Source organism: Nyctereutes procyonoides, unplaced genomic scaffold (genome assembly GCF_905146905.1).
Source record: "Nyctereutes procyonoides isolate TBG_1078 unplaced genomic scaffold, NYPRO_anot_genome, whole genome shotgun sequence".
Lineage (NCBI taxonomy): Eukaryota > Metazoa > Chordata > Mammalia > Carnivora > Canidae > Nyctereutes > Nyctereutes procyonoides.
The window spans coordinates 6116580-6140297 of NW_026575041.1; the positions used below are offsets into that span (position 1 = coordinate 6116580).

Here is a 23718-nt window from a genome sequence, read left to right on the forward strand (position 1 = left end):
ATGGTGTTGCCCAATAAAACATGATTTACAAAATCTTTATTTACACAAACGAATGGGCTGTAGTCATTGACTACTGCTCATGACCCCTGCTGATCTCTGCAGCATCTCATTCAATTCACCCCTTCGCTCATTCTCCTTCAACCACCCTGGCCTCCTCTCTGTTCCTGAGCACGCCAGGCACAAACTTGTTGCTAGGCCTTCACATTAGCTGTTCCATCTGCCTGTATCACTCTTCCTTCAGATAAATGCATGACATGTTTCCAATATTTGTCAGGTCTTGACTCAAAGGTGTCTCAGTAAGGTGTCCCTGTGGTGCCCTATCGGAGGTCCCAGCTACTCTCCCAACCCAACTCCTTGTTCTCCCTTGTTCTTCACAGCATTTATCCCCACCTACTACAGCACAGGTTCTACTTATTTATCTTGTTTATTATTTCTCCTCCTAATTAAAGTAAGAGGTACACATGGGTGTTACATATTTTTGGCTGTTCTGTTCACTGTTCTAGTCCCAGCGCCTAGAATAGTGACTAGTGCAATAATATTTGTTTGTAATAGTTGGATTATAGAATTTGTCTGTCTTTAATGACACATGAAGAGAAATAACCACAATCAGATGTTCACCTCCTTTTTTTAGCCTCCCATGTTCAAACTTTTTTTCCCCCTTTACCTAGCTTGGGCTCAAACTTAATTGATAAGGTCTTTGAAATCTTCAAAACAGATCATAAATGACAAAGAATTAAGTAAGTCAAAAGAAAGGGGCAAAAGTGAGGGTAAGAATCATATTTATAAGAACTGGAATAACCATAAGACTAAATGGATATCACAAATTCGTATTGGAGAGCTTTTCCTACACTCCTGGTATAGAATACAATTAAAACTATTATTAAGAAATAATACAGTTACCAACTGAAGCTCACTGTCAAGGTAGAAAGAGAGAGCAGGCATCTGTATCTGAAATTGTTTAGTTATCCAAGCACAGGTTATTTCAAAATGAGGGCCGTGAATAATAAGGAAGCAGAATTCTTGCTCCAATCTTAATTTTCTGAGATTTGTCTATTTCATGAAGAGTTTAATTATTACAATGGAGATAATAAAAATCAGTATCTTATCAAGTATCATTTATTTAATTTATAAAAAGGAACCAGGCAAAAAAATAATGGGTTCTGTCTCAAAGATATCACTGCTTATACTGAATCACAATCCTGAGTTTACTTTATAGCTTCTATTTCTGCCTTGTCCAAAGTTCTGTAAACTGGAGATCTACTCTTTACCTTCACTCTCTGAGCTGGAAAGCCTGCGCTTGTGAACTCGTCTGATTTCTTTTCCCCGTCGTAAACTCTTCTGGGAACCATCACTTTCGGAATCTTCTTTGTAGTTAATTTGTCTCTTCTGGTTCCTCCTTGACCGCCTTCGCCGAGTTTCTACAAAATCGTCACTAAAATCATCGCTAAAATCACTTTCTGTTCAAGGAAAAAGAAGTACAAAATTTAAGTCTACTCAAGAGAAATGTGATTAGCTCATAGATCATAAAAATGTAAAATTGTTAAGTAGGGTTCAGTAATAACAATCTTTAAATTAATAATAATCATTGTAAGTATTTTTTTTTTCTAAAGTAGGCTCAATGGCCCAACCTGGGGCTTAAACTCATGACCCTGAGACCAAGAGTCACATGACTGAGCTAGCCAGGCACCCCTATAAGTGTCTTATTTTCCTTTTAATCATATGAGTAAATGCAGAGGGATCTTTAATACCAAACCTCACTAATGTTCCCTAGTAGCAGCCAATATTTGAGAGTAAATGATGTTTTATACAATTCTTATCTCAACCTACAGCTACTCAGACAGCTACATGGCTGCTCTTCTTGGTGGATAGTTGCTATTCTGCCTCAAAATAATCTGCTGTTCCTATGTGTACAGGTGTATGGTACAGTTATAATTTCACAATGTATTTTATAGATTAAACTCTCTAATCCAAGAAAACTGACAAATTTGTTTCAAAGAAGCATAGAACTGCAGTTATATTTTTGACCTTTTTCCAATGAGGAAATAAAATCTGCTAATTATAGCATAGAAGGCTACTTAAATTCTCAAAGTATTGTTAAATCTATCTATCTATCTATCTATCTATCTATCTATCTATTTATTTATTTATGATAGTCACAGCGAGAGAGAGAGAGGCAGAGACACAGGCAGAGGGAGAAGCAGGCTCCATGCACCGGGAACCCGACGTGGGACTTGATCCCGGGTCCCCAGGATCGCGCCCTGGGCCAAAGGCAGGCGCCAAACCGCTGCGCCACCCAGGGATCCCTCAAAGTATTGTTAAGTAGCACTGTCCTTACCATCTCTGATTAATAAACAAGAGACTATGAAATTGTATCAGAATGGTATTTCAGGAGTGCTAACAAATTCCACTGAATTATCACATCCACCTTTGTTCTCTAATGAATTTCAAAAACTTCAAAATGGCTTGCCAAAAGTGTTAAGGAGTCCCTACTGGCCAAACCTGGGACAAACTGAGTCTATATAGCAATGGTAACATATACCCACAGATTAAAATAAGAATCCACAAGCACATCCTGAAATAAAGAAATAAACATATAGAGGAGAAGGGAAAGTGCTTTCTTAAAGAACATCAAATAATAAATATGAAAGGAATGATGGAACTAGAAAATCATCAATGAATGCTAAAACTACAGGTGAAACATCTAAAAAGAAATGGTATAGGCACATCTGGGTGGCTCAGTGGTTGAGCATCTGCCTTCAGCTCAGGGTGTGATCATGGAGTCTCGGGATCAATTCTCAGATGGGGCTCCCTGCATGGAGCCTGCTTCTCCTTCTGCCCGTGTCTCTGCCTCTCTCTCTCTCTCTGTGTGTCTCTCATGAATAAATAAAATCTTAAAATTTAAAAAAAAAAGGAAATGGTATATATACAGTCTCAAAATGCCCTCCTATGTATTACTGTTAAATTATAAAGGGAAAAATAATGGAGACCCAGATAATACATATTACCTCTGTGATATTCCTTCTGAAAAATGTGTACCTGAGTTTAATTGCAGGAAACAAAAAAACCCAATTGAGGAGCATTTAACAAATTAACTAGAGTGTATTCTTCAAAAATGTCAGGATCAATAAAGACAAAGTTTGAGGAATATCCTAGATTAAAGACTAGAGATATTAATAAATGCAATGTGTATTCCTGGATTAGATCCTGGCCTAGGAAAAAAATTGATATGAAGGACAATTTTGGGACACCTGATATCTGAATGTATACTGTTAATTACAGAAAGTAGTTTATCAATATTTTAAAATGTCTGACTTTGATAATTATACCGTGATTATGTGACATATGAAACAAAAAACCCATAAGCCCAGCTAGGTCAAGGATGTAATACTCTTTCCTGGCTGTGACACTTCCTCAGTGAGAAGACAGCTACCTATCTGCCAATTCTATAAAGTACTCATATCTGTTCTTTTAGATGCTGTGCCTGTCACTATTTATTCAGTTAATAGGGATAAGCATAAAATATAAGAATATCAACTACTGCTAACTTATATTGGAGAAAAATGTTCTCAGCTTATTGAGAATGATTCCAAAGAAACACTATGAAGATAAAGTCTAGAAATGGAAACTTTGCACCAAAAGAATTAATCACAATTTTTTTTTTTTAAGATCTTTCTTCTTCTTCTTCTTTTTTAAGATTTTACTTATTTATTCATGAGAGACAGAGAGAAAGGCAGAGACACAGGCAGAGGGAGAAGCAGGCTCCACGCAGGGAGCCCAATGTGGGACTCGATCCCAAGTCTCCAGGATCACACCCTGGGCTGAAGGTAGGCGCTAAACCACTGAGCCACTCGTGCTGCCCAATTAATCACAATCTTCAATGAATTTGGTATGCAGTTAACACATCCATCTGTATTTATTTTCTGAGATATGCTTTAAGTGCTTTCTGTGAAAAACTTAGTTTCTAGTGAGTCATAAGAAGAGAATTCAAAGTTTTATTAGAAAGCTTGTATTATAATTGAATGGATTTATCTTAAGAACTCTTAACTCCAGAAGTCATAAGAATTGAGCAGATACAAATTATTTTTACCAGAGTCTCTACTATTTTCCTCAGACTCTTCCTCTTCATCATCATCAGAGTACTTTTTCTTTGGGGTCTTTCTCCGCAAACGTCTGCTTTGCCTCATTGGCCGGGAGGGATGTCGCCTCAGTCTCCGGCTACAGAAATCAGTGTCACTGTCATCATTAGATGGTGGGTCTTCTTCGCTTTCATCTGGGTTTTCATCTGATACAACAAACTCATCTTGAGATCTGTCCAAGAGAAGCCAGATGAATTACGATTCTGAGTTCAAATTCTAACAAGTCCAGTGAATCATTAAGTAATGGTTAATGTAAAATACCTGGATAATTTTATCAATTTGTCGGTTAATAAAATAGAGAAAGGCTTTGCCATCTATTCTTTTCTTGGATGAGTTAAGAAGATGAATTGATGCTGATTTTTGTATATAAATTGCTTTGGCATTTTGGGATGTCCCCCACATGCCTTAAATTCAACACATTCCAAAGAGAACTCATTATTTAAAATCTATTCCTCTCTTCTTCTGTTGCCTAGCCTTACCTACCCAGTAACTCAAACCAGAAATCTGATATTTTTCCTAATTTCTCACATCTAATCAATTATTAACTCCTCCCTGTGTTGACCTCTTAAAAGATAATTATCTCAAACCTGATCCCTCCTTGTTCCGGCACTCATCTCCTACCTAAACCACTGTAGCAATTCCTCAGGGAGTTCCTCTAGTCTCTAGACTCATTTCCCCTCCATATATCCTCCAAATGAATGCTAGGATGAATTTTTCTAAAACATAAACCTCATTAGCCTGATGATTAAATCCCATCCGTGGGCTTTCATCATCTTTAGGGTAAAAGTGAAATTCCTATGCAAGAGAAACAAATCACTCCATCTGCTGGTTCCTCTTTATCTCTTAGCCACATCTCCCACAGGGTATTCTTTACTTCTCCTTCCCCAAATTCTTGCTACCCTGACATACGGAATTTCCTAAACATTCCATGATGTTTTATGCCTAGCAAGGCATAATCGTACCTTGGACACGTGACTCCTCTTAGGATGCCCTCTTTCTCATCTCACTTTGAATCTAAAATGCACTGATTTGCCTAATTTTTCATTCTTCAAATTTCAGATCAAGCTTTATTTCAACTCAGGCTTTCCTTGAACTCCCTAAATTGATCAGATTCTTCGCTTATACCGAAACTTAGGCTTTAGCTACATTTTGGTAACAATCACACAGAATGATTTTTTTTGTGGTTTATGTTTCTCCCACTAACAATCTGAGAGGAGAAACTTAGTGATGCTCTTTCAGCATCTGCTCTGAAGAAAATCTTTCCTGATCTTCCATACTGGATTGCTTACCCCAACTCAAATCTCTGTGGGTCACCAGAGAATAGTACCTAATTACCTGTACTTGCCTAATTATCATATTTGACTAGGAACCTCTCATGGACATGGCAGAAGGTGGCATGGAGATGCACAGCAAATGAATGCTTGATTATAGTTAATAAAATGTAAATATAATTTTGAATATTAAACAACCGTAAACCTACTTTGTTTTGATCTAAAAAGAACCAACATCAGCACTCTTGAATCTGTTTCAGATAGCCTAAAATAAAGAGACTGTCCATGTGCATGAAGAACAAAGCCCCATTGCAGCATGGCCGAGCTTCTCTGCGAGCCCCATTTAGGCCTATAACTAGGGAATGGGATCTCCTGGCAAACCACACACCCGTCACTGATCTTGAATTCATCCTCACTCTCTTCTTCATCCAGGTTGCTATCACTGTCCAGATCATTCAGTCGCCGGCGTTTCTTCCGGCGTGCAGCAGCTGCCCTCTGGGGTCGTTTATTTTCTTTTCTTTCTTCATCCAAAATAGTAGAGATGTCTTTCCCACGATGACCTGTGATGGTGGAGATATCTTTTCCTCGACCAGCTCCTGAGTTCAGGGGTGGAGGGGAGGGCATTAAGGGAATAGAGAGAGGGAGGAAGAGAGACACTGTACGTTTATTAAAAGCTTCTCTTTAATATCTATCTAATACCCTTGTTCATGCTTAGCAGCTCATTCATTTTTTTCCTACAACAGTTTTCTCAACACTTCAGCTGACAGAGCTCTCAGTGAGAATTTTTGCATGTGTTTTAGTCTACACTAAGCAGATGTTTACCATGTAAGCAACTTTTTAAAAAATTTGAAATAATTCACATACACATGCACCCTTTTAAAGTGTATAATTCAGAGATTTTCAGTGGTCACAAAGTTGTGACTACTAACCACTAACAAATTACATCACCACTAACAAATTCCAGAACGTTTTCATCAACCTCGAAGGAAACCTCATACCTATTAGCAATCACTAAAGAATCTCTTCTTCAAAGTTGTCTTTTGGACATGGCTTTAAGAAAGAGACCAATCTGTTTACTTTTAAACATGTGTGCAGGACAGAAAAGGTGAGAACCCCACAGCAAAGCTGTACATAAGGTGTAGAGCCCTGAAAAAGCTGGTCGGACAGCCTACTTATTACTAATCCTCTTCAGAGTTTTCCAAAGTACTAATGGAAACTATAATGCTCCATACTAGAGCACTGGTAATTATATAGCTCTTTCATTAAATTACCTTCAAATCCTTTTATTTTTATGTCACCTGTTAAAGACTATGAAATTAATATTTGATTTTTAAAAGGCTGATTTAGGGGGATCCCTGGGTGGCGCAGCGGTTTAGCGCCTGCCTTTGGCACAGGGCGTGATCCTGGAGACCCTGGATCGAATCCCACGTCAGGCTCCGGGTGCATGGAGCCTGCTTCTCCCTCTGCCTGTGTCTCTGCCTCTCTCTCTCTCTCTGTGACTATCATAAATAAATAAAAATTAAAAAAAAAAAACTTAAAAAAAAAAAAAAGGCTGATTTAAAGTAATCACTTAGATTCATATTATCCATAATACTTAAGATTTTGTAGCAATAGTGATCTAAATATAGACAACAAGAAGTTTAACTGGGTTTTCTATTTGGAAGGAGAAGTAAATTTTTTTAATCTATAGAGGAACATTTACATTTTGTATCAGGTCATAAAACTACTTGAAAAATAGTAAGATCTGAGTCTACACACTGACACTATGTCCACACACTATTTTGAATCTCAGACATTTAACCACAGTGATCCCGATACACATTGGGGAGAATAAAAAAATTATGCTTATTGCTCTAATCAGCATTATTTTGTGTTTTTTATTGAAAGTAGTCTGTATGCCTAATGTGGGGCTCGAAGTCATGACCCTGGAATCAAGAGTCGTATGTTCTACTGACTGAGCCAGCCAGGCGCCCCTAATCAGGTCATTTAAATTAACTTATTGGCCCAGTCATCTGAAGAAGAGGGAATGATAAGCACATACCTCCTCCATCAGCTTCTTTGATATCATCTTCTATAGCTTCATCAATTGCTTCATCAAATTCATCAAATCTAAAATATATACACAATAATCACATCACAGCCTGGTTTATGGGTTAGGAGGAGTAGCTTCTGAAATGAAAAAGGCCTCAATATAAAAATGCTCTCTGCCACTTTGGGCCTGTGTGAGTTGGACTACATCACTTCACTCCTGCTAACCTCAATTTCTTTTGTAAATCAGCATCTAACTCATTTTCCAAGATCATCTATACCAGGCATCAGCAACTGTTTTTGCAAAGGGCCAGACAGTATATATTTTAGACTTTGTAGACTATATGGTCTCTGTTGCAACTACTCAATCAGCCACTTGTAGTGCAAAAGCAGCCATAGATAATGCAAGTGAACCAATGTGGCTGTGTTCCAGTATAACTATCTATGGACACTGTGATTTGAATTTCATGTAATCATCTTACAACTTTCTTTTTTGGCTCTTTTTTTCAATCATTTATACATATAAAAACTATTCCTAGGTCATGGGCTGTATCTACATAAACTGGCAGTAAGCAGAGATTTGTTCCACAGGCCATAGTTTGCCAACCTCTCACTATACAAATCACAACAAAGTAAGTTGAATTGGTATTCTAGTAATAATACTTAAGCGTGATGACTACACTATTATTGTCATCAAAGATCATATTTATTACCAAAATCCATATACAGATGGTCAGAATTTTAGATTATCTATCTCTCACAAGGGCTATTTTCCCTAACTTAAAGAATCTTTGACAAGTCTAGACGATCCCCTCCAAGATTTCTTCACATACAAAACTCCTTTCACTTTAGACCTGAGGTGACCAAAGGGATAAAGTGACTTGTCTGAAACTATGCAAAATATGGTAATTACTAGTTGCATGTGGCTATCTATATTTAAATTAAAATGAAAAATTCTGTTCCTCACTAGCCAGATTTTAAATGCTCCATAGCTACATATGGCTACTGACTACCGTGCTAGAGAGTAAAGAAATAGCACATTTCCATAACCATAGTAAATTCTATCGGACAGTGTTGGATTAAAAGCATACAATGGATTAACAAGAGTTTAACAGCCAAATATTTGCTTTTTGAGTTAACTCATTGCAGCTATGGATTTCCTCTCTAGGAAAAAAATACATATCCACACAAACATAAAATTTTATATCTAATTTCAGAGGACTCCCAAGTTCCAGGTTAAAAATTCTTCTACAACATAGATTTTAATAGTATGTATCAAACCTTACAGATGTATCATAATTTAGTTAAAAGTTTACTTCCAGGTTTTTCACAATCAAACAAGGTTATGAAAAACAACCCTGCAGGGGATCACTGGGTGGCTCAGCGGTTTAGCGCCTGCCTTCAGCCCAGGGTGTGATCCTGGAGTCCCGGGATTGAGTCCCATATTGGGCTCCCTGGATGGAGGCTGCTTCTCTCTTTGCCTGTGTCTTTGCCTCTCTCTCTCTCTCTCTCTGTGTGTGTCTCTCATGAATAAATAAATAAATAAAATCTTAAAAAAGAAAGAAAGAAAGAAAGAAAGAAAGAAAGAAAGAAAGAAAGAAAGAAAAACCACCTTGCAGCTGTAGCTTAGCCTTTCCTTAACATAAATTCTGAAAAAGTAAAACTCTGTGTATCCACTCATCCAGATAGAATGACAGATACAGATAAAGCCAGATGCAGTTAACAGCAAACAGTATTTCTCAAGGACATGTTGCAACATGTGTAAAGGGCAGAAGACTGTGAAAAATAGACATGGTCTTTACTTTCATGCTAACAGTCTAGTGGGGGAGACAAATATTAATTTAATAATTAAAATCACAATCACGACGATAAGTGCTTTCAAAGAGAAGAACTGGTTGTTATGAGGGCATATAATAGATTTGATCAAGAGAAGGTTAACAAGGAAAAAAAAGGAGGAAAATCCTAGGTTGAGTAAAAAATATGTGCAAAAGAGTTGAAAGAAGACTGTGGCTAATAATGACAGAGGGAAAATGTGGATGAGACGAAGCTGAAAAGCTGAGTACACAGCAGACTAGGCAGTGCCTGTAGAGGCCTTATTAAAAGCATCGATCCTTATCCCAAGAGCTATAGAAATCTGACAAAGTAGATTTGAATGCAGAAAGCAGAAGAGAATGACATGAGCAAATTTAGGTTTTGAAAAGATCATGCTGGCTGCTCTAAAGCTGTATGATTCTAAAGATAGTAAGTAACAGATATTATCACTATTGATCATTACAAAGGGAAAAAGCATATACTTTTGGGTCATGTTGTATAATTAAAAAAAACATTTTATACTCTTTCGTTGTAACCATTTCTATATATTTCATACCTATAACTTATACATTTCCGTGTTCTAGTTGACCTCCTTTCAAGTAAGTTTGCTTTGGCTTTTTTTGAGTCTTTTTTCTTTTCTTCATGATCTTCAGAAAAATCTGGCTCCTGGTTTAAAAATATGATAATACATATATAGGTTATGAGTCCAGAAAAAATTTCTTGAAATAGTTTTCTAATATCTGTCTGGCAGTACATGGGAAAGATCTAAAAAAAGTGAGGTGATTCCCACCCCCCCCAAAAAAAAACTGAATGAACACAGCAATACTAAGTAAAGAGATTTAAAAAGAGTACTGATGATAAAAAAAAGCACTTCTGTATTAAATTCTTATATTTAAATTTATAATTACCTCTTTTAAAACAACTGTGATGAAGTTTTTCCACTGATGAATTTTTTTAACAAATAATTAAATTTAACACATAGAAGATATTTAGTGAAATATCTGAATCAATGAAATAATGGATTTAGAAAAAGAAAGAAGCATGATGATGAAGGAAAGTAACTAACCAAAACAGGTTACTTAAGCATGTGATTTAATTAAGTCTGAATGAAAATGGAAACCATCTTACATGTACTTTCACTCATGAGATATCCTTAATTAGAAATTAGACAAATAAATGTAAAACAATATTCCTTCAAAGAAACCAACTGTTAAGAACAAATATTGAAGTTTCTAATAACCAACAGAAAACAGGAAAATCTGGGTGGTTTCTTTAGGGTCCTAAACTTTCACTTTTAATAAAACAGGTATACTATATATTTAAAACCATTCACATTACATAAATTGGGTTAAATTTTAGAACAATTACGGCAGTCTCTTCTTCAAAAATACTAAAAAATCAGAAACTTACTTGTGGAGGAATGATGTTTTCAATACTGATACCCACATACACCAAACGTTCTTTCCTTTAAGTGAAAAACAAAAATGTACAAACCTGAGATTTGCTAAAAATAAAATTGTTATGAAAACATTATTAACACAGACAATACTAAAATTATGATTTCATGTAACAGCAAAGGCTAGGTCACAGACATGTTAGCTACTGTCTATAAAGCTTATCATACTGGTATCTGTGGGAGGCACAAAACTTTCTCAAAGTAAAAATCCTAAAAAGATGCAATTGAAAATTATAGCCTTGGGAATAATTATACTGATGAAATAAAACCTGTAAACTGAAATAGACAAAGAAACTTCATGAGGAGAGTCACACTGCAACTCACAGAAACTCAATGCTGGACAAACTAGATCTTTGTTATGCTAGAAGTTTTCATATATATACCACTATAATCTCATGGTAATAAACATATAAAAAAAAGAATTCTATACAATAGAACCATATAAAGGTCCCAGTGAATGATACTAAGACCATTCATTTGCAGAGAAGAAAAAAGGCAATGCAGCCACATGGCTCTGTACCCTATTTGCTCCAAAGATTATTTTTAGAGTCAGTTAACATTTCTCCAGGAAATATGAATTTGGAACACTGAGATTTCCATAATTTCTTATCAAAGAAACAAACCTTTGTTGATTTTAATTCAACAAATTTTACATAGCAATTATCCACAATAGGTATTTTTTTCTGGTTTTCTCAAAGTTAATCTAATTCACTAAGGACAGAGGAGCTATCCTGTATACATGGAGCTCCTGTATACATGCCTGTGTAGGATGCAAATGACCACTCTTCCTTTACTTGTGATGTCCCTCATTGAAGGAACTGGATTGAGGGTGCATTCAATGTAGCCTTTACTGCCCTAGAAACCCATGGCTCTGCTAACAAGAATCTTAGTCTTTTTTGAGATGGGTAATAAAGCTACTCAGTGGAAAATTGGCATGTAAGAAAATGATAAAGTTATTTTAATCAAAACCTGATTAAAAACAGGACAGTAAATGAATTAAAAACTAGGAAAGCCAAGAATAAGTACTATCTGGAATTAACATGGAAGGCTTCATGGATATGTTACTAATATGTTCAAACCAAGTTTACTATTGTATCAGTTTCCTCTTTTATACCTCAAAATCTCTATTTTCACTTGATTATTATTATCTCCTCAACTCAACTGAAAAACATTTACTTCACATCCACCATACTTGGGTGATGATTTGTGTCAGGCTTGGGAATCCTAAGGGTAAATAATACACAGTTCTTGTCCTCACAATTATTTAACAACTGATTGTAGTCCATTATGAAGAGGTATAATGGAAACATGAAAAAGAGTAACTTTTTTGAAGAGCTGAGAAAGTTGAGGCTTTAACTAGGTGGTAACAGTTGAGTAGCATATTGAAGGTAGGTTATGATTTTTCATCACAGCACTTTTTTGCTCAGTAATCTTATTTTTATTTATTTTTTTTAAATGCTCAGTAATCTTAGAGATAAAAATGTATCTTCTATTCTGTCTCACCACCACCTGGCTCAATGATCATACTGGGCCCAGGAGTCGTCATTACAAATAACCACAACCCTCCTAAAAATTCCATTTCAGGGAACCTATTCTCTGACTTCTACTGGCTCACTTTCCGGCTCACTCCTTCTAGTCCACTGGTTCCAACAATTCCTTGACTCCAATGGGGCCTCTGTCTATCGACTCTGGCCTCTTTTCAAAACTGTCCATTAACTCCCTTGTGTCCTTACTTTCCCCCTTACCTGGCTTAGACTCCATGGTCCATCATTATAAATACTCCTTTGCATACACTTTCAAATTCCTTGTCTCTTTCTCTCCTTCCCTCTGTTACATTACCTGGAAAATTCCAACCCTGATTAAATCCAACTCTCTGCTAGCAAACACTAGTAAAAGTACTCTGGAAGTACAGAGCTATTTGAATTCCCAAATAATGTCTAGCACCAAATTCTGGAAGGGATATTTACAAACCAGTTGAAGGGGCATCAAATTTCAGAGCATCACAACTCCAGCTCTGTTGACAGTTGCTGTCTAGTCACTAATTACTCATTGACAAATCCTTCTTCATCATCATACTATAGAGTCCTTTAAGGTAGACACCACATAATATACTTCATTTTGATTACATTGCCTGGCATAAAATAGGTGCTCACTAAATGTTGGTTAAATGCTGAATAAATCTGGGGCGCATGGGTGGCTCAGTGGTTCAGTGTCTGCCTTTGGCTCAGGTCATGATCCTGGGGTCCTGGGATGGAGTCCCATATCAGGCTCTCCACGAGGAGCCTGCTTCTCCTCTGCCTATGTCTCTGCTTCTCTGTCTCTCATGAATAAATAAAATCTTAAAAAAAAATGCTGAATAAATGTATGAACAAAGGGAAAGATGCTCTTATTCTATGATATAGAGAGTAACCAAGGCTCTAAGTTTCTAGGATGAGCGTTAGAAAAAATATTTTCACAGATTTTAAAAACGATGAATAAAATGCTCAATTTTAGAAACAGATGAAATCACCTGTAATTTACAGTTAATATATTATTTACTTTAGAAATATACATATTTTGCTGTTTAGAATCCCTAGGATTCATATATATTGGGAGCTATAAAGAAAACTTTGTTAACGTGATTATTGGGGAGAATTAAAAAATAACAGCAATAATTCAGTTAACTGGCTTTGTGCCAGACTGATCTCTCTGTAATAGTATCTTTGCTCTGTTTTCTGTGAAGCAATCTCAAAAAGGATTTAGTGTGTAATCTAAAGCCACAATTATGGATGTCCTCCTCTTAAAGGATGACATTTAAGTGAAGAAGACTATCCAAAGCAGAAGCAAAAGTAAATGAATTAGTAAATGGGAGACCAATAGTGTGAATAAGTATTGTGGCACATTTTAACATAAATTTCTAAAATTGTAAGTATTTCTTGATTGTAACAATATATCCCATAGTGAGGCAGTTGTTAAAAAATTTTAACCAGTCTTTCCACATATAAAAGGCATAAACATCACAAGTTTCCAAAACACAAGCAGATATAATTTGACTATCAGACAAATTGTTAAGTGGTTTATATTTGACTTTTAGAGAATATATTTTCTTCCATGCCCTTAAAGAGTAAGCCTATTAACTACCTACCTTGCTAAGTTAAATCAGTTTTAGGATATGAAAAAACTACTCCTTTCTCAGAAGGGCAGGCAGATTTCAAAAAGAATTTTAAAAATGCCTAATTTTTTATTATGATTTAATTTGAGGCATCCCTAGTTAGATCTTTTCTAGTGTCAAAAACAGAAACAGGAACAACTATAAATATCAGAATAACCCTAATAATTACATACCAGACTATTATCCAGAGTTTCTAAATACAAAGGTATTTAAGACAACTGATTTTTAAAGATGAAGTATTTTTATCTCCTAGTCAACTTTAGAGATTAGTTTTGCCTTTAAACGAAGTAGCATCCATTATAAACCAGAGAGCTCAAGTTGACTAGTAAGGAATAAAACAGGAACTGGAGGCTGAACCTACAGAGTTCACAGTATGGGGGAGTAAAGGGAGATGATTATTAAATGAGCTAGCTGACTGTTAAAGCAACCTAAATTTTGGGGTGGAAGACTATGAGACAGCAGGTGAAAGTTACAGTAGCAGCAAATAAAGGTAGTAAGACCAACCAGGAGACGTTGCTTAGATTTTCTCACACTATGTACGAATGGGCATCAAATCCTCCTGATTAAGCTTCTGAAAATTCTCTTTTAACACCTCTACTTTATTATGTAAGGAATGCCCTAGTTCAGGCCTAACCAGCTCTCCTAATCTCCACTGCAACAGTCTCAACCCTAATTCTCTCATTCTTATACCAGGGCATTTTTCTGAGATAAAGATCTGATTATACTTATCTCTCCTTTGATGGGTCTCCTAGTACCTGTAGAAATAATTCAAATTCCCTAGTCAGATATGCCAAACTGTGCACAATTCGGCCTCAATCTACTTTTCAACTTCATCTCCTACCACTGTCCCCTTCTCATGTTCACATTTTATTTTTGCTTGCATTTGGCTCTTTGCCTGAAATACACTTTCTCTGCTTGTCCAACCCTATGTTATCTTCCAAGGACTTGCTTGATAACCCAAACCCCTAACAGAACTAAAATGCCCCTCCACAGTGTTTTTGTACTGTTCTGATTAAACCATAATCTGTCTACTTTATTGTATCACTGGCTCCTCTGTCTGTATTCTGCCAGAGGTTAGTTCCATATAAGGAGAGCTTTGTCTCATTCATCTTTTCTCTTTAGTCTGATACGCAGTAGGCATGAATGACTGTTTGCCAATAGATTAATCAAAGAAAGTACAAATAAATATAAATAAACAAACTTACTGTCCTGATTTTGAGCCCCCTTTTAAAGATTGGGTTCAACTCCAGTCTTACCTCTTTCAAGAAGTCTTCTCCAACTGCTTTAGGACAACATTGTGGTGGTAAATTGAAAAGGGAGGTGTTTCTTAAGACTAGAAGTTATGACTCTTATGACACAGTTCAGCATTTAAATGCTCTTTATTTTACCAGTGTTAATTCTGCCCACACAAAGAGGTGACATGGATAACTAGACCAGTTCTTAGAATTTTCTTGCACTCATTACAATATTTAGTAAGGTATATATCCTCCACAATAACTGGGCCAATATTTATTCAGAGTGGGTTTTGAAAAATATTTTAGATCAGGAGTTTGGCAGGTCATAAGGTTTTTGTTGTAACTACTCAACTATGGTGCTATAGTGTTAAAGCAGCAACAGATAATATATAAACAAATGAGCATGGCTATGTCTCAATAAAAGTTTTTTTTATGGACAATAAAATTGGAATATAGAATTTTCATCTGTCATGAAATAAGATTCTTGTTTTGATGTTTTTCAATTATTTAAAAATGAAAAACAAAAATTCCCAGTAATACAAAAACAAGAAGCATGTCAAATTTCACCTACAGGTCAGAGTTTGCCAATTCTTACTTTAGATAGATATGTTAACCTATACTGCAAAATAATTTTACTATCAAATTCCCAAGTAAAACATTAACACACATCACAATACCTGCGTTCAGCACGCTCCTTCTTCTTTAAGGCAACATCCAAATCCTGCAATTGTTCTTCTAATTTCTCACACAGTAGTTTCTGAAAGAGCAAAACATGAGTGTTATTCCTTTTTTTTTTTTTAATTTTAAAGAAATAACTACACCAAGAGAGGGCTTGAACTTATGATCAAGAGTCACATGCTCTACTCACTGAGCCAGCCAGGTGCCTCATGAGTGTCATTTTTAACACTTTTCCCATGATCATTTATCCCTTGCATGCTGGCTCATGGATACTGGGCTATGCTGAGAGCTGATGAGGGGTCACATAGTGAATAAACACGAGGATGGTCCTTGTGTTTAATTACAAAAAGAGGTGCTTTAGCCTCCAGTGAACTGAATATGAGCACAGTATCTCTGCAGTAACACATCAGAAACTCCTAGCCTCATTAAGAAATACATTTTATGCCTACTTTGCTTGTGATAATCAATGTTTAAGATAGCATTTGGCTCAACATCTTTATAGTGATTAAAAAGTTTTAAGAATCGCCCATTTTTAAGGGAAATGGTTCTATGTACAATATAATGGTGGCAATCACTATTTTTAAAAAAGAGAATGGGAAAAAAATTACACAACCATGCCACATGGTTACTGGGTCAAAACAGAAATGAAGAATGTAACTCAGAAAGCTATGCTAAGCCAAGGAAGTCTGTTTCACTGGGAGATGCAATAAAGCCTATAATTTTTAAAGCAAAATCAGACTGGACCTGTGAGAAAGGACCCCTGGGATGCAGTGGCATAAAGATAGCCTGTTTCAAAAGAAATTCACCTGAATCAAGATATAAGAGAAATATAACCCATGTTTCTATTCATAGTAGCATCATAATGGCACAAAATTCATAATATCAACTATAAAACTGACAAGAAGGAGGTAGGCAGAAAGGAAAAAGAGATGAAACAAAGGGATAAAAGAACAGGAAGAAACTTATTTCTTCCGTTATATATCATTTTAATTTGGGGCTATTTGTGCCTATAACAAATGTGAAAAAAAAAGAACGCCTAAAAGATATTAATAAAAGAGAACTGTTTCAATAATCTCAAATTTACAGAACTTTAAATGAAAGGTAAACAGTATTTACAAAATGCTCTGAAAATGAAAAATGTTTAGTGGCTGTCCAGAAGTTTTATTAATCGGAATATAAAACCAAAGACTAAAAACAAAGGTGTGCTGGGTCATACATGTTGGCAAGGAGGGCAGAACCATTCTCCATCTGGGATGATCATCAGAGGAGGACGAAGGCAGGCAGTGTGGTATCCACTGTCACAAGAGTCACACAGAAGAATCTGAAATAAACCAGGGGTTAATGTCAACCTAATTCTATGACTAAAATTCAATGACTCTGAAGTTAAAGACATTTCAATATTTCTTAGTACTATACTATTAAATATACAATTTCACAGTATCTTTATTTGCAAAAAACTAAAAAAGCTCTGCTAATTGGGATCTAACATGACATTTTTAATTTAATTTAATTTTTTTTAAAGATTTTATTTATTTATTCATGAGAGACACAGAGAGAGAGAGAGAGGCAGAGACACAGGCAGAGGGAGAAGCAGGCTCCATGCAGGGAGCCCGATATGGGACTTGATCCCAGGTCTCCAGGTCTCCAGGATCACACCCTGGGCCGAAGGTGGCGCTAAACCGCTGGGCCACCAGGGCTACCCTAACATGACATTTTTTAAAAGAGAAAACAAAATAATTTACAATATGTTAAATTACAAAATCCAGTGAAAAATTACAAGTTCTTTTTTTTTTAAAAAGATTTGACAGAGAGTAGGTGCAGGGGGAGGAGCACAGAAGGAGAGGAAAAGAATCTCTAGCAGATTCCATGCTTCCATGTGGAGCCTGACGTGGGGTTCAATATCATGACCCCAGAGATCATGACCCTAGCCAAAACCAAGAGCCGGTCACTCAAGTGACTACATCACCGAGGTACCCTATAAGTTTTTCTTTTTTTATTTACTTATTTTTTAATTATTATTTTTTAAGATTTTATTTATCCGAGAAAGAGAGAGAGAGAGAGAGAGAGAGAGAGAGAGAGAGAGAGAGGAGGGAGGGAGGGAGGGCAGGCAGAGGCAGAAGCAGGCTCCATGTAGGGAGCCTGATGTGGGACTCAAGCCTGGAATCCCGGATCACACCCTGAGCTGAAGGCAGACACTTAACCCCTGAGCCACCCAGGCGTCCCAAGTTGTTGTTGTTGTTGTTGTTCCAGGCGTCCCAAGTTGTTGTTGTTGTTGTTGTTCTTCTTCTTCTTCCTTCTTCTTCTTCCTTCTTCTTCTCCTTCTTCTTCTTTTTAAAGTATTTTATTTTACTTATTTTTTATATTAGGCTCCACGCCCAGTGTGGAGCTCAATGCAGGGCTTGAACTCACAACCTGATCAAGACCTGAGCTGAGATCAAGGGTCAGACACTTAACCGACTGAGCCACCCAGGAATCTCTTAAGATTTTATTTTTAAGGAGTCTCAACATCCAATGTGGGGCTCAAACTCACACCTCGAGATCAAGAGTCACATGCTCTACTAATTGAGCTAGCCAGGTGCCCCAAATTATAAGCTCTTCTGAACTAAAGTTGCAATCCTTTTTATAATGTGCCTTGAGGACTGTAACAACATATCCTTTATAACAGAGTTTTACAGTTCAATCATCATAAACTTCCTTACTACACATAGGATTTAAAAAATACAGATAATTCCCACTTTTAAAGAAAAAACTTTTAGTTATTTATTTGACAGAGAAAGAGATAGCACAAGCAGGGGGAGCGGCAGGCAGAGGGAGGAGAAGCAGGCCCTCGGTGGATCAGAGAGGTTGACTTGAGGCTTGGCCCCAGGACCTCTGGATCATGATCTGAGCTTAAGTCAGATGCTTAACCAACTGACCCACCCAGGTGCCCCAATTCCCACTTTAAATATAGTATTTCGGGGCAGCCCGGGTAGCTCAGCGGTTTAGCGCCACCTTCAGCCCAGGGCCTGATCCTGGAGACCTGGGATGGAGTCCCACGTTGGGCTCCCTGCATGGAGCCTGCTTCTCCCTTTGCCTGTGTCTCTGCCCCCCCCCCTTTGTGTCTCTCATGAATAAAATCTTAAATACATAAACAAACAAATAAATATTTCAATTACCTGTCTGTAAGAAACATTCATGATCCTTTTTATCATGTAAATTCAAATATGGAAGGGACAAAGGTATGAGGAATGGAGCTATACCTAGGACCATTATGTTCGCAAACAAAGGCTAACAGTAATTAGATTTAAGTCGTCATTTTATATTATTGGAGTTTAAGATGACCAATTCTCTGAAATTTAAAATGTACCTCAGGGATATTTAACTTAAAAACACTTATTTTTAAATAATTTTATATTTCATTAGAGTTGCAAAGATAGTAGAATTCCCATAAATCTTTTACACTGCTTCCATTAATGTTAACATCTCACATAACCTTGGGACACTTATCAAAATTAAGAAATTAATGAGTACATTACTATTAACTGATCAACAGACCTTATTCAGATTTCACCAGCTATTCCACTAATGTTCTTTTTCTGATTCCAGAATGCAATCCAGGATATTATATTGCATTTTATATGCGCACTAAAATTAGTGGGTGAAATTTTTTAATTACTGTGGTCGATTTTAAGTTTTATCTTCAAATTCTTTGATACTCCACTCTCCAGAAAGTGGAGCTTAATTCTCCCCTCCCCTTGAGTGTGGGTTGGACTTACTGCTTCTAATGAGAATAGGTATGCAAAGTGAAAAGTAGTAATTTTACAGTGATAAAAAAACCAACAGATATTACTGTGATCAAGGTTACTATTACTAGTAAAAGTCATGATGATATCATATATCATATGCACATTAAATGCAATATAATAGGAGATTTTCTTAATCTCCTCCAATCTATAACAGTTGCTTGGTCTTTGTCTTCCATGACTTTGACAGTTTAAGAGTACTAGTCAGATATTATGTAGACAGCTCCTCAGTTTGGGTTTGTTTGAGGTCTTCCCTTGATAAGACTCAAGTTATGGGTTTTGGAGAAGAGTACCACAGAGGTGAAGTGCCCTGCTCATTGCATCAGATCTGGAGGTATATGATATCATCATGACTTTGCATACCTATTCTCATTAGAAGCAGTAAGTTCAACTCACACTCAAGGGGAGGAGAATTAAGCTCCACTTTCTGGAGAGTGGAGTATCAAAGAATTTGGAGATAAAACTTAAAATCGACCACAGTAATTAAAAAATTTCACCCACTAATTTTAGTGCTCATCAGTGCTACATTATTGCTTGCAACAATTGCTACCGTGGTGTTCTAATGATGATCATCTATTTTCTTCATGCCTTCTATTATTTCGAATTCTTCTGTAAAGAAAATATGACCTTCAGGATGCCTGGGTGGCTCAGCGGTTAAGCGCCTTGCCTTTGGCTTGGGGCGTGATCCTGGAGTAATGGAATTGAGTCCAGTATCAGGCTCCCTGCATGGAGCCTGCTTCTCCCTCTGCCTATATCTCTGCCTTTCTCTCTCTGTGTCTCTCATGAATAAATAAATAAATATCTTAAAAAAAAAAAGAAAATATGACCGTCACCCCTATTTATTTGTTTATTCAGTCACTTCTTTGTATCAGGCTGACTAATGAAGATTTATTTTCTTTCGGTTAGAATTTTTAGAAGATTTTATTTATTCATGAGAGACACACAGAGAGAGGCAGAGACATAGGAGGAGGGAGAAGCAGGCTCCCTGGGAGAGCCTGATAAAGGAAGGCAATTCCAGGATCCCAGGAGATCACGATCTGAGCCGAAGACAGAAGCTCAACCACTGAGCCACCCAGGTGTCACTGGGTTAGAATTTAAAACCATTATTTAATTTATTATTCAAATTGCCCCAGCAACAGGTACTTTGCTAGTTCTTTCAAGTTCGTTCCTGTGTCCTTAGGACTCATCTGCATCCTTTTTTTTTTAAAGCACTTTTTCACTTTCTGACACTCTAGAACTCTCCAGGCACATCTTGTTATTTTCCCTGCCCAAGCCTTTGAATTAGCCATTTCTCCTGTTTCCTTTAGTGGAGAATGGTATTTAGAAACCAACATCTGGGGAGTACCTGGGTGGCTCAGTTGGTTAAGAGTCCAACTTTTGATTTCAGCTCAGGTCGTGATCTCAGGGTCATGAGATCAGGCCCTGTGCTGGGCTCTGCACTCAGTGTGGAGTCTGCTTCTCTCTCTCCCTGATATCTCTCTCTCAAATAAATACAATCTTAAAAAAAAAAAAAAGAAATCAACATCTAGGTACTGAATGCTATGATACTACGTATCACTGCTTCTGGGCTCTCTCAGAGGACAGAACTATGATATATATGTATGTATAGCAACCCATGTATACACATAGATCTATATTAAAATAAGCATGAGTTCACACTAGTATCTCCAGCTCTGATCCAGCACAACAGGGCTCATTCGAGCCTTTGATATTGTTTATCTGCAACTTCCTTTTACTGACACTGAGAAAACTGCCTCCAATCCCCTCACTTCATTTATTTGTTCAACTGTAGTACAGATGTAAAGCAGTTTCTAAAATGCTAACACAAATCACGAGTAGAGGAGGGCAGTGGGATACGTACCCATGTGCAGCGATTTAAAAGTGAAAAGCTGCCTTCTCCCTTCTCTGTACCATGCATCATCATTTGCTGCCAATACCCAGAACTCAATACTAAGTCATGTTAGTGTTTTACCTGAGTTATAGGACTGACTGATCACACAGGCATGTGGGGACTAATCTGGGCACTGGATTTCATTTATTGCATTGTTTCCACGATAAAACATAATCTAAATTTCAAATAACAAAATTAAAAGTAAACTTCTGGGATGTAATTTCTTTAAAAAGTGATATTTGTCTCTATTCGAGGTAAAGATAAAATTCCATTAAAATAAATCCAACTGTGTAGGATTTCCAAGCCTCAGGCAATGATCCACTTATTTTGACTAAAGCATCTGGAATATCCTATAGAGTTCTAGACTCATCAATGAATTTATTGTTTTTCTGCTGTAACCTCATTGAGGACAAGGATCATACCTTTTTTTTTTCATATTTTATTTATTTATTTGAGAGAGAGAACACAAGCAGAGTGAGAGGCAGAGGGAGAAGCAGACTCCTTATGGAGCAGGGAGCCTGAGGATGGGCTTGATCCCAGGATCCTGGGATCATGACCAGAGCCAACGTCAGATGCTTCACCAACTGAGCTACCCAGGCCCCAAGGACCATGTCTTTCTAATTCAGCATCATTTCCATAGCACTTAACACATAATATTTGCTTGACATTTTGATCTGATGATTATTCTTAAACACTAGGCATAAGGAATCCACTGCTATTTAGGATCTTCAGTTTCTAATGTCACTCTTTTTTGGCACAGTAATCAGCAATGGGATTTTTCAGAGTAGTTACTAAAATGACCAACTAAATGAAAGTCCTTTATGTGTGTTCCAAGAAGGGTGCAACTTTCTCCAGCTCCTCAATATCATCTCTGCTCACTTCATATTACTTCTCATTTCTTCACACCCTTTTGTTGCTGACATCTATTGCTGTCTCAGTCAAAATGCACTCTCTTAGTTTAGTTTAAAAAGATATTAGAAATGGCAGGGAAAGAACATTAAGTGTTAATTTTTGATTTGGAGAGCAGAAAAGAACACTATCTCCAATCTTCTCCTGGCCTTTCTCCACACAAAACTCTTGACCTAACTTTCACCGCCTGATGATCATAAAAATTCTTGGAAGGGTCTTCTCAGCCTAATTTCAACACATATTCTTTTCAGAGCTGAAGTCATTCTCTGGTTCTAAGTTTTATCTTTTTTTTTTTTTTAAGATTTTATTTATTTATTCATGAGAGACAGAAAGAGAGAGAGGCAGGGACACAGGCAGAGGGTGAAGCAGGCTCCCTGCAGGGAGCCCAACGTGGGACTCGATCCCGGGACTCCAGGATCATGCCCTGGGTCAAAGGCAGGCACTAAACCGCTGAGCCACCTAGGGATCCCCTAAGTTTTATCTTTTATTTGAACCCTCTGAAACTACAGAATATGATAAACATTATTGATAGATTTAATTTCTAAATATGAATTAAACATCAGGGAAGAAAAAGAACAAGTAAACCACAAATAACTTTAGCACATAACAGATGTCAGGAACTATGCTAAGCCAACTTTACATAACTTACAAAAAAAAAAAAAAACAACCCTCAGCAGGGGGCACCTGGGGTGGCTCAGTCGGTTTGCTTGCCTTCCAGTCAGGTTATAATCCCATGGTCCTGGGATGGAGTTCCACATTGGGCTCCCTGCTCAGCAGGAGTCTGCTTCTTCCTCTGCTCCTTACCCAGCTTGAGGTCTCTTTCTCTCTCTCTCAAGTAAATAAAATCTTTAAAAAAAAAAAAAAAAAAAAACCTTTCCAAAACCCTCAGCAGTCTCTCCTTTGCTGTCCTACCCACACTTCCTTGTGGTGTATTTAATAAACTTCTATCTCCTTTAAAAAGCAAAGAACACTAACAAGAAATATGTGATAGTATTTCCATTTTAAAACAAACAAAATATGATGCCAAGAAGAGAGCACCAGATAAGTGGTGGAAGCAGGACCTGTATCCACATTGGTCTGGCTCCCTTGCTTTTCCATCACCCCACACTGCTTTCTTTCTCTTTTTTTAAAAATATATTTTATTTATTTATTCATGAGAGACACAGAGAGAGAGAGGCAGAGGGGGAAGCAGGCTCCATGCAAGGAGCCTGACATGGGACTTGATCCCGGGTCTCCAGGATCACATCCTGAACTGAAGGCGGTGCTAAACTGCTGAGCCACTAGGGCTGCCCCCCACACTGCTTTCTAAGAAAGAGTCTTGGAGAATTATCTCACATGAATCTTCCAAACTTTATTGGATTTGGAAAAG

At 37.0% G+C, this 23718-nt stretch overlaps 1 protein-coding gene across 1 annotated transcript in view; it reads right to left on the bottom strand.

The window, feature by feature from the left end:
• The window catches only part of RSF1 (remodeling and spacing factor 1), a 158727-nt gene that overhangs the window by 8391 nt on the left and 126618 nt on the right, over positions 1–23718 (bottom strand). The window contains 8 exon segments of the mRNA XM_055320465.1: positions 1269–1457; positions 4088–4308; positions 5796–6003; positions 7449–7516; positions 9804–9913; positions 10658–10712; positions 15767–15846; positions 16984–17088. Of these exon segments, the coding sequence (XP_055176440.1) occupies positions 1269–1457; positions 4088–4308; positions 5796–6003; positions 7449–7516; positions 9804–9913; positions 10658–10712; positions 15767–15846; positions 16984–17088 (1036 nt within the window).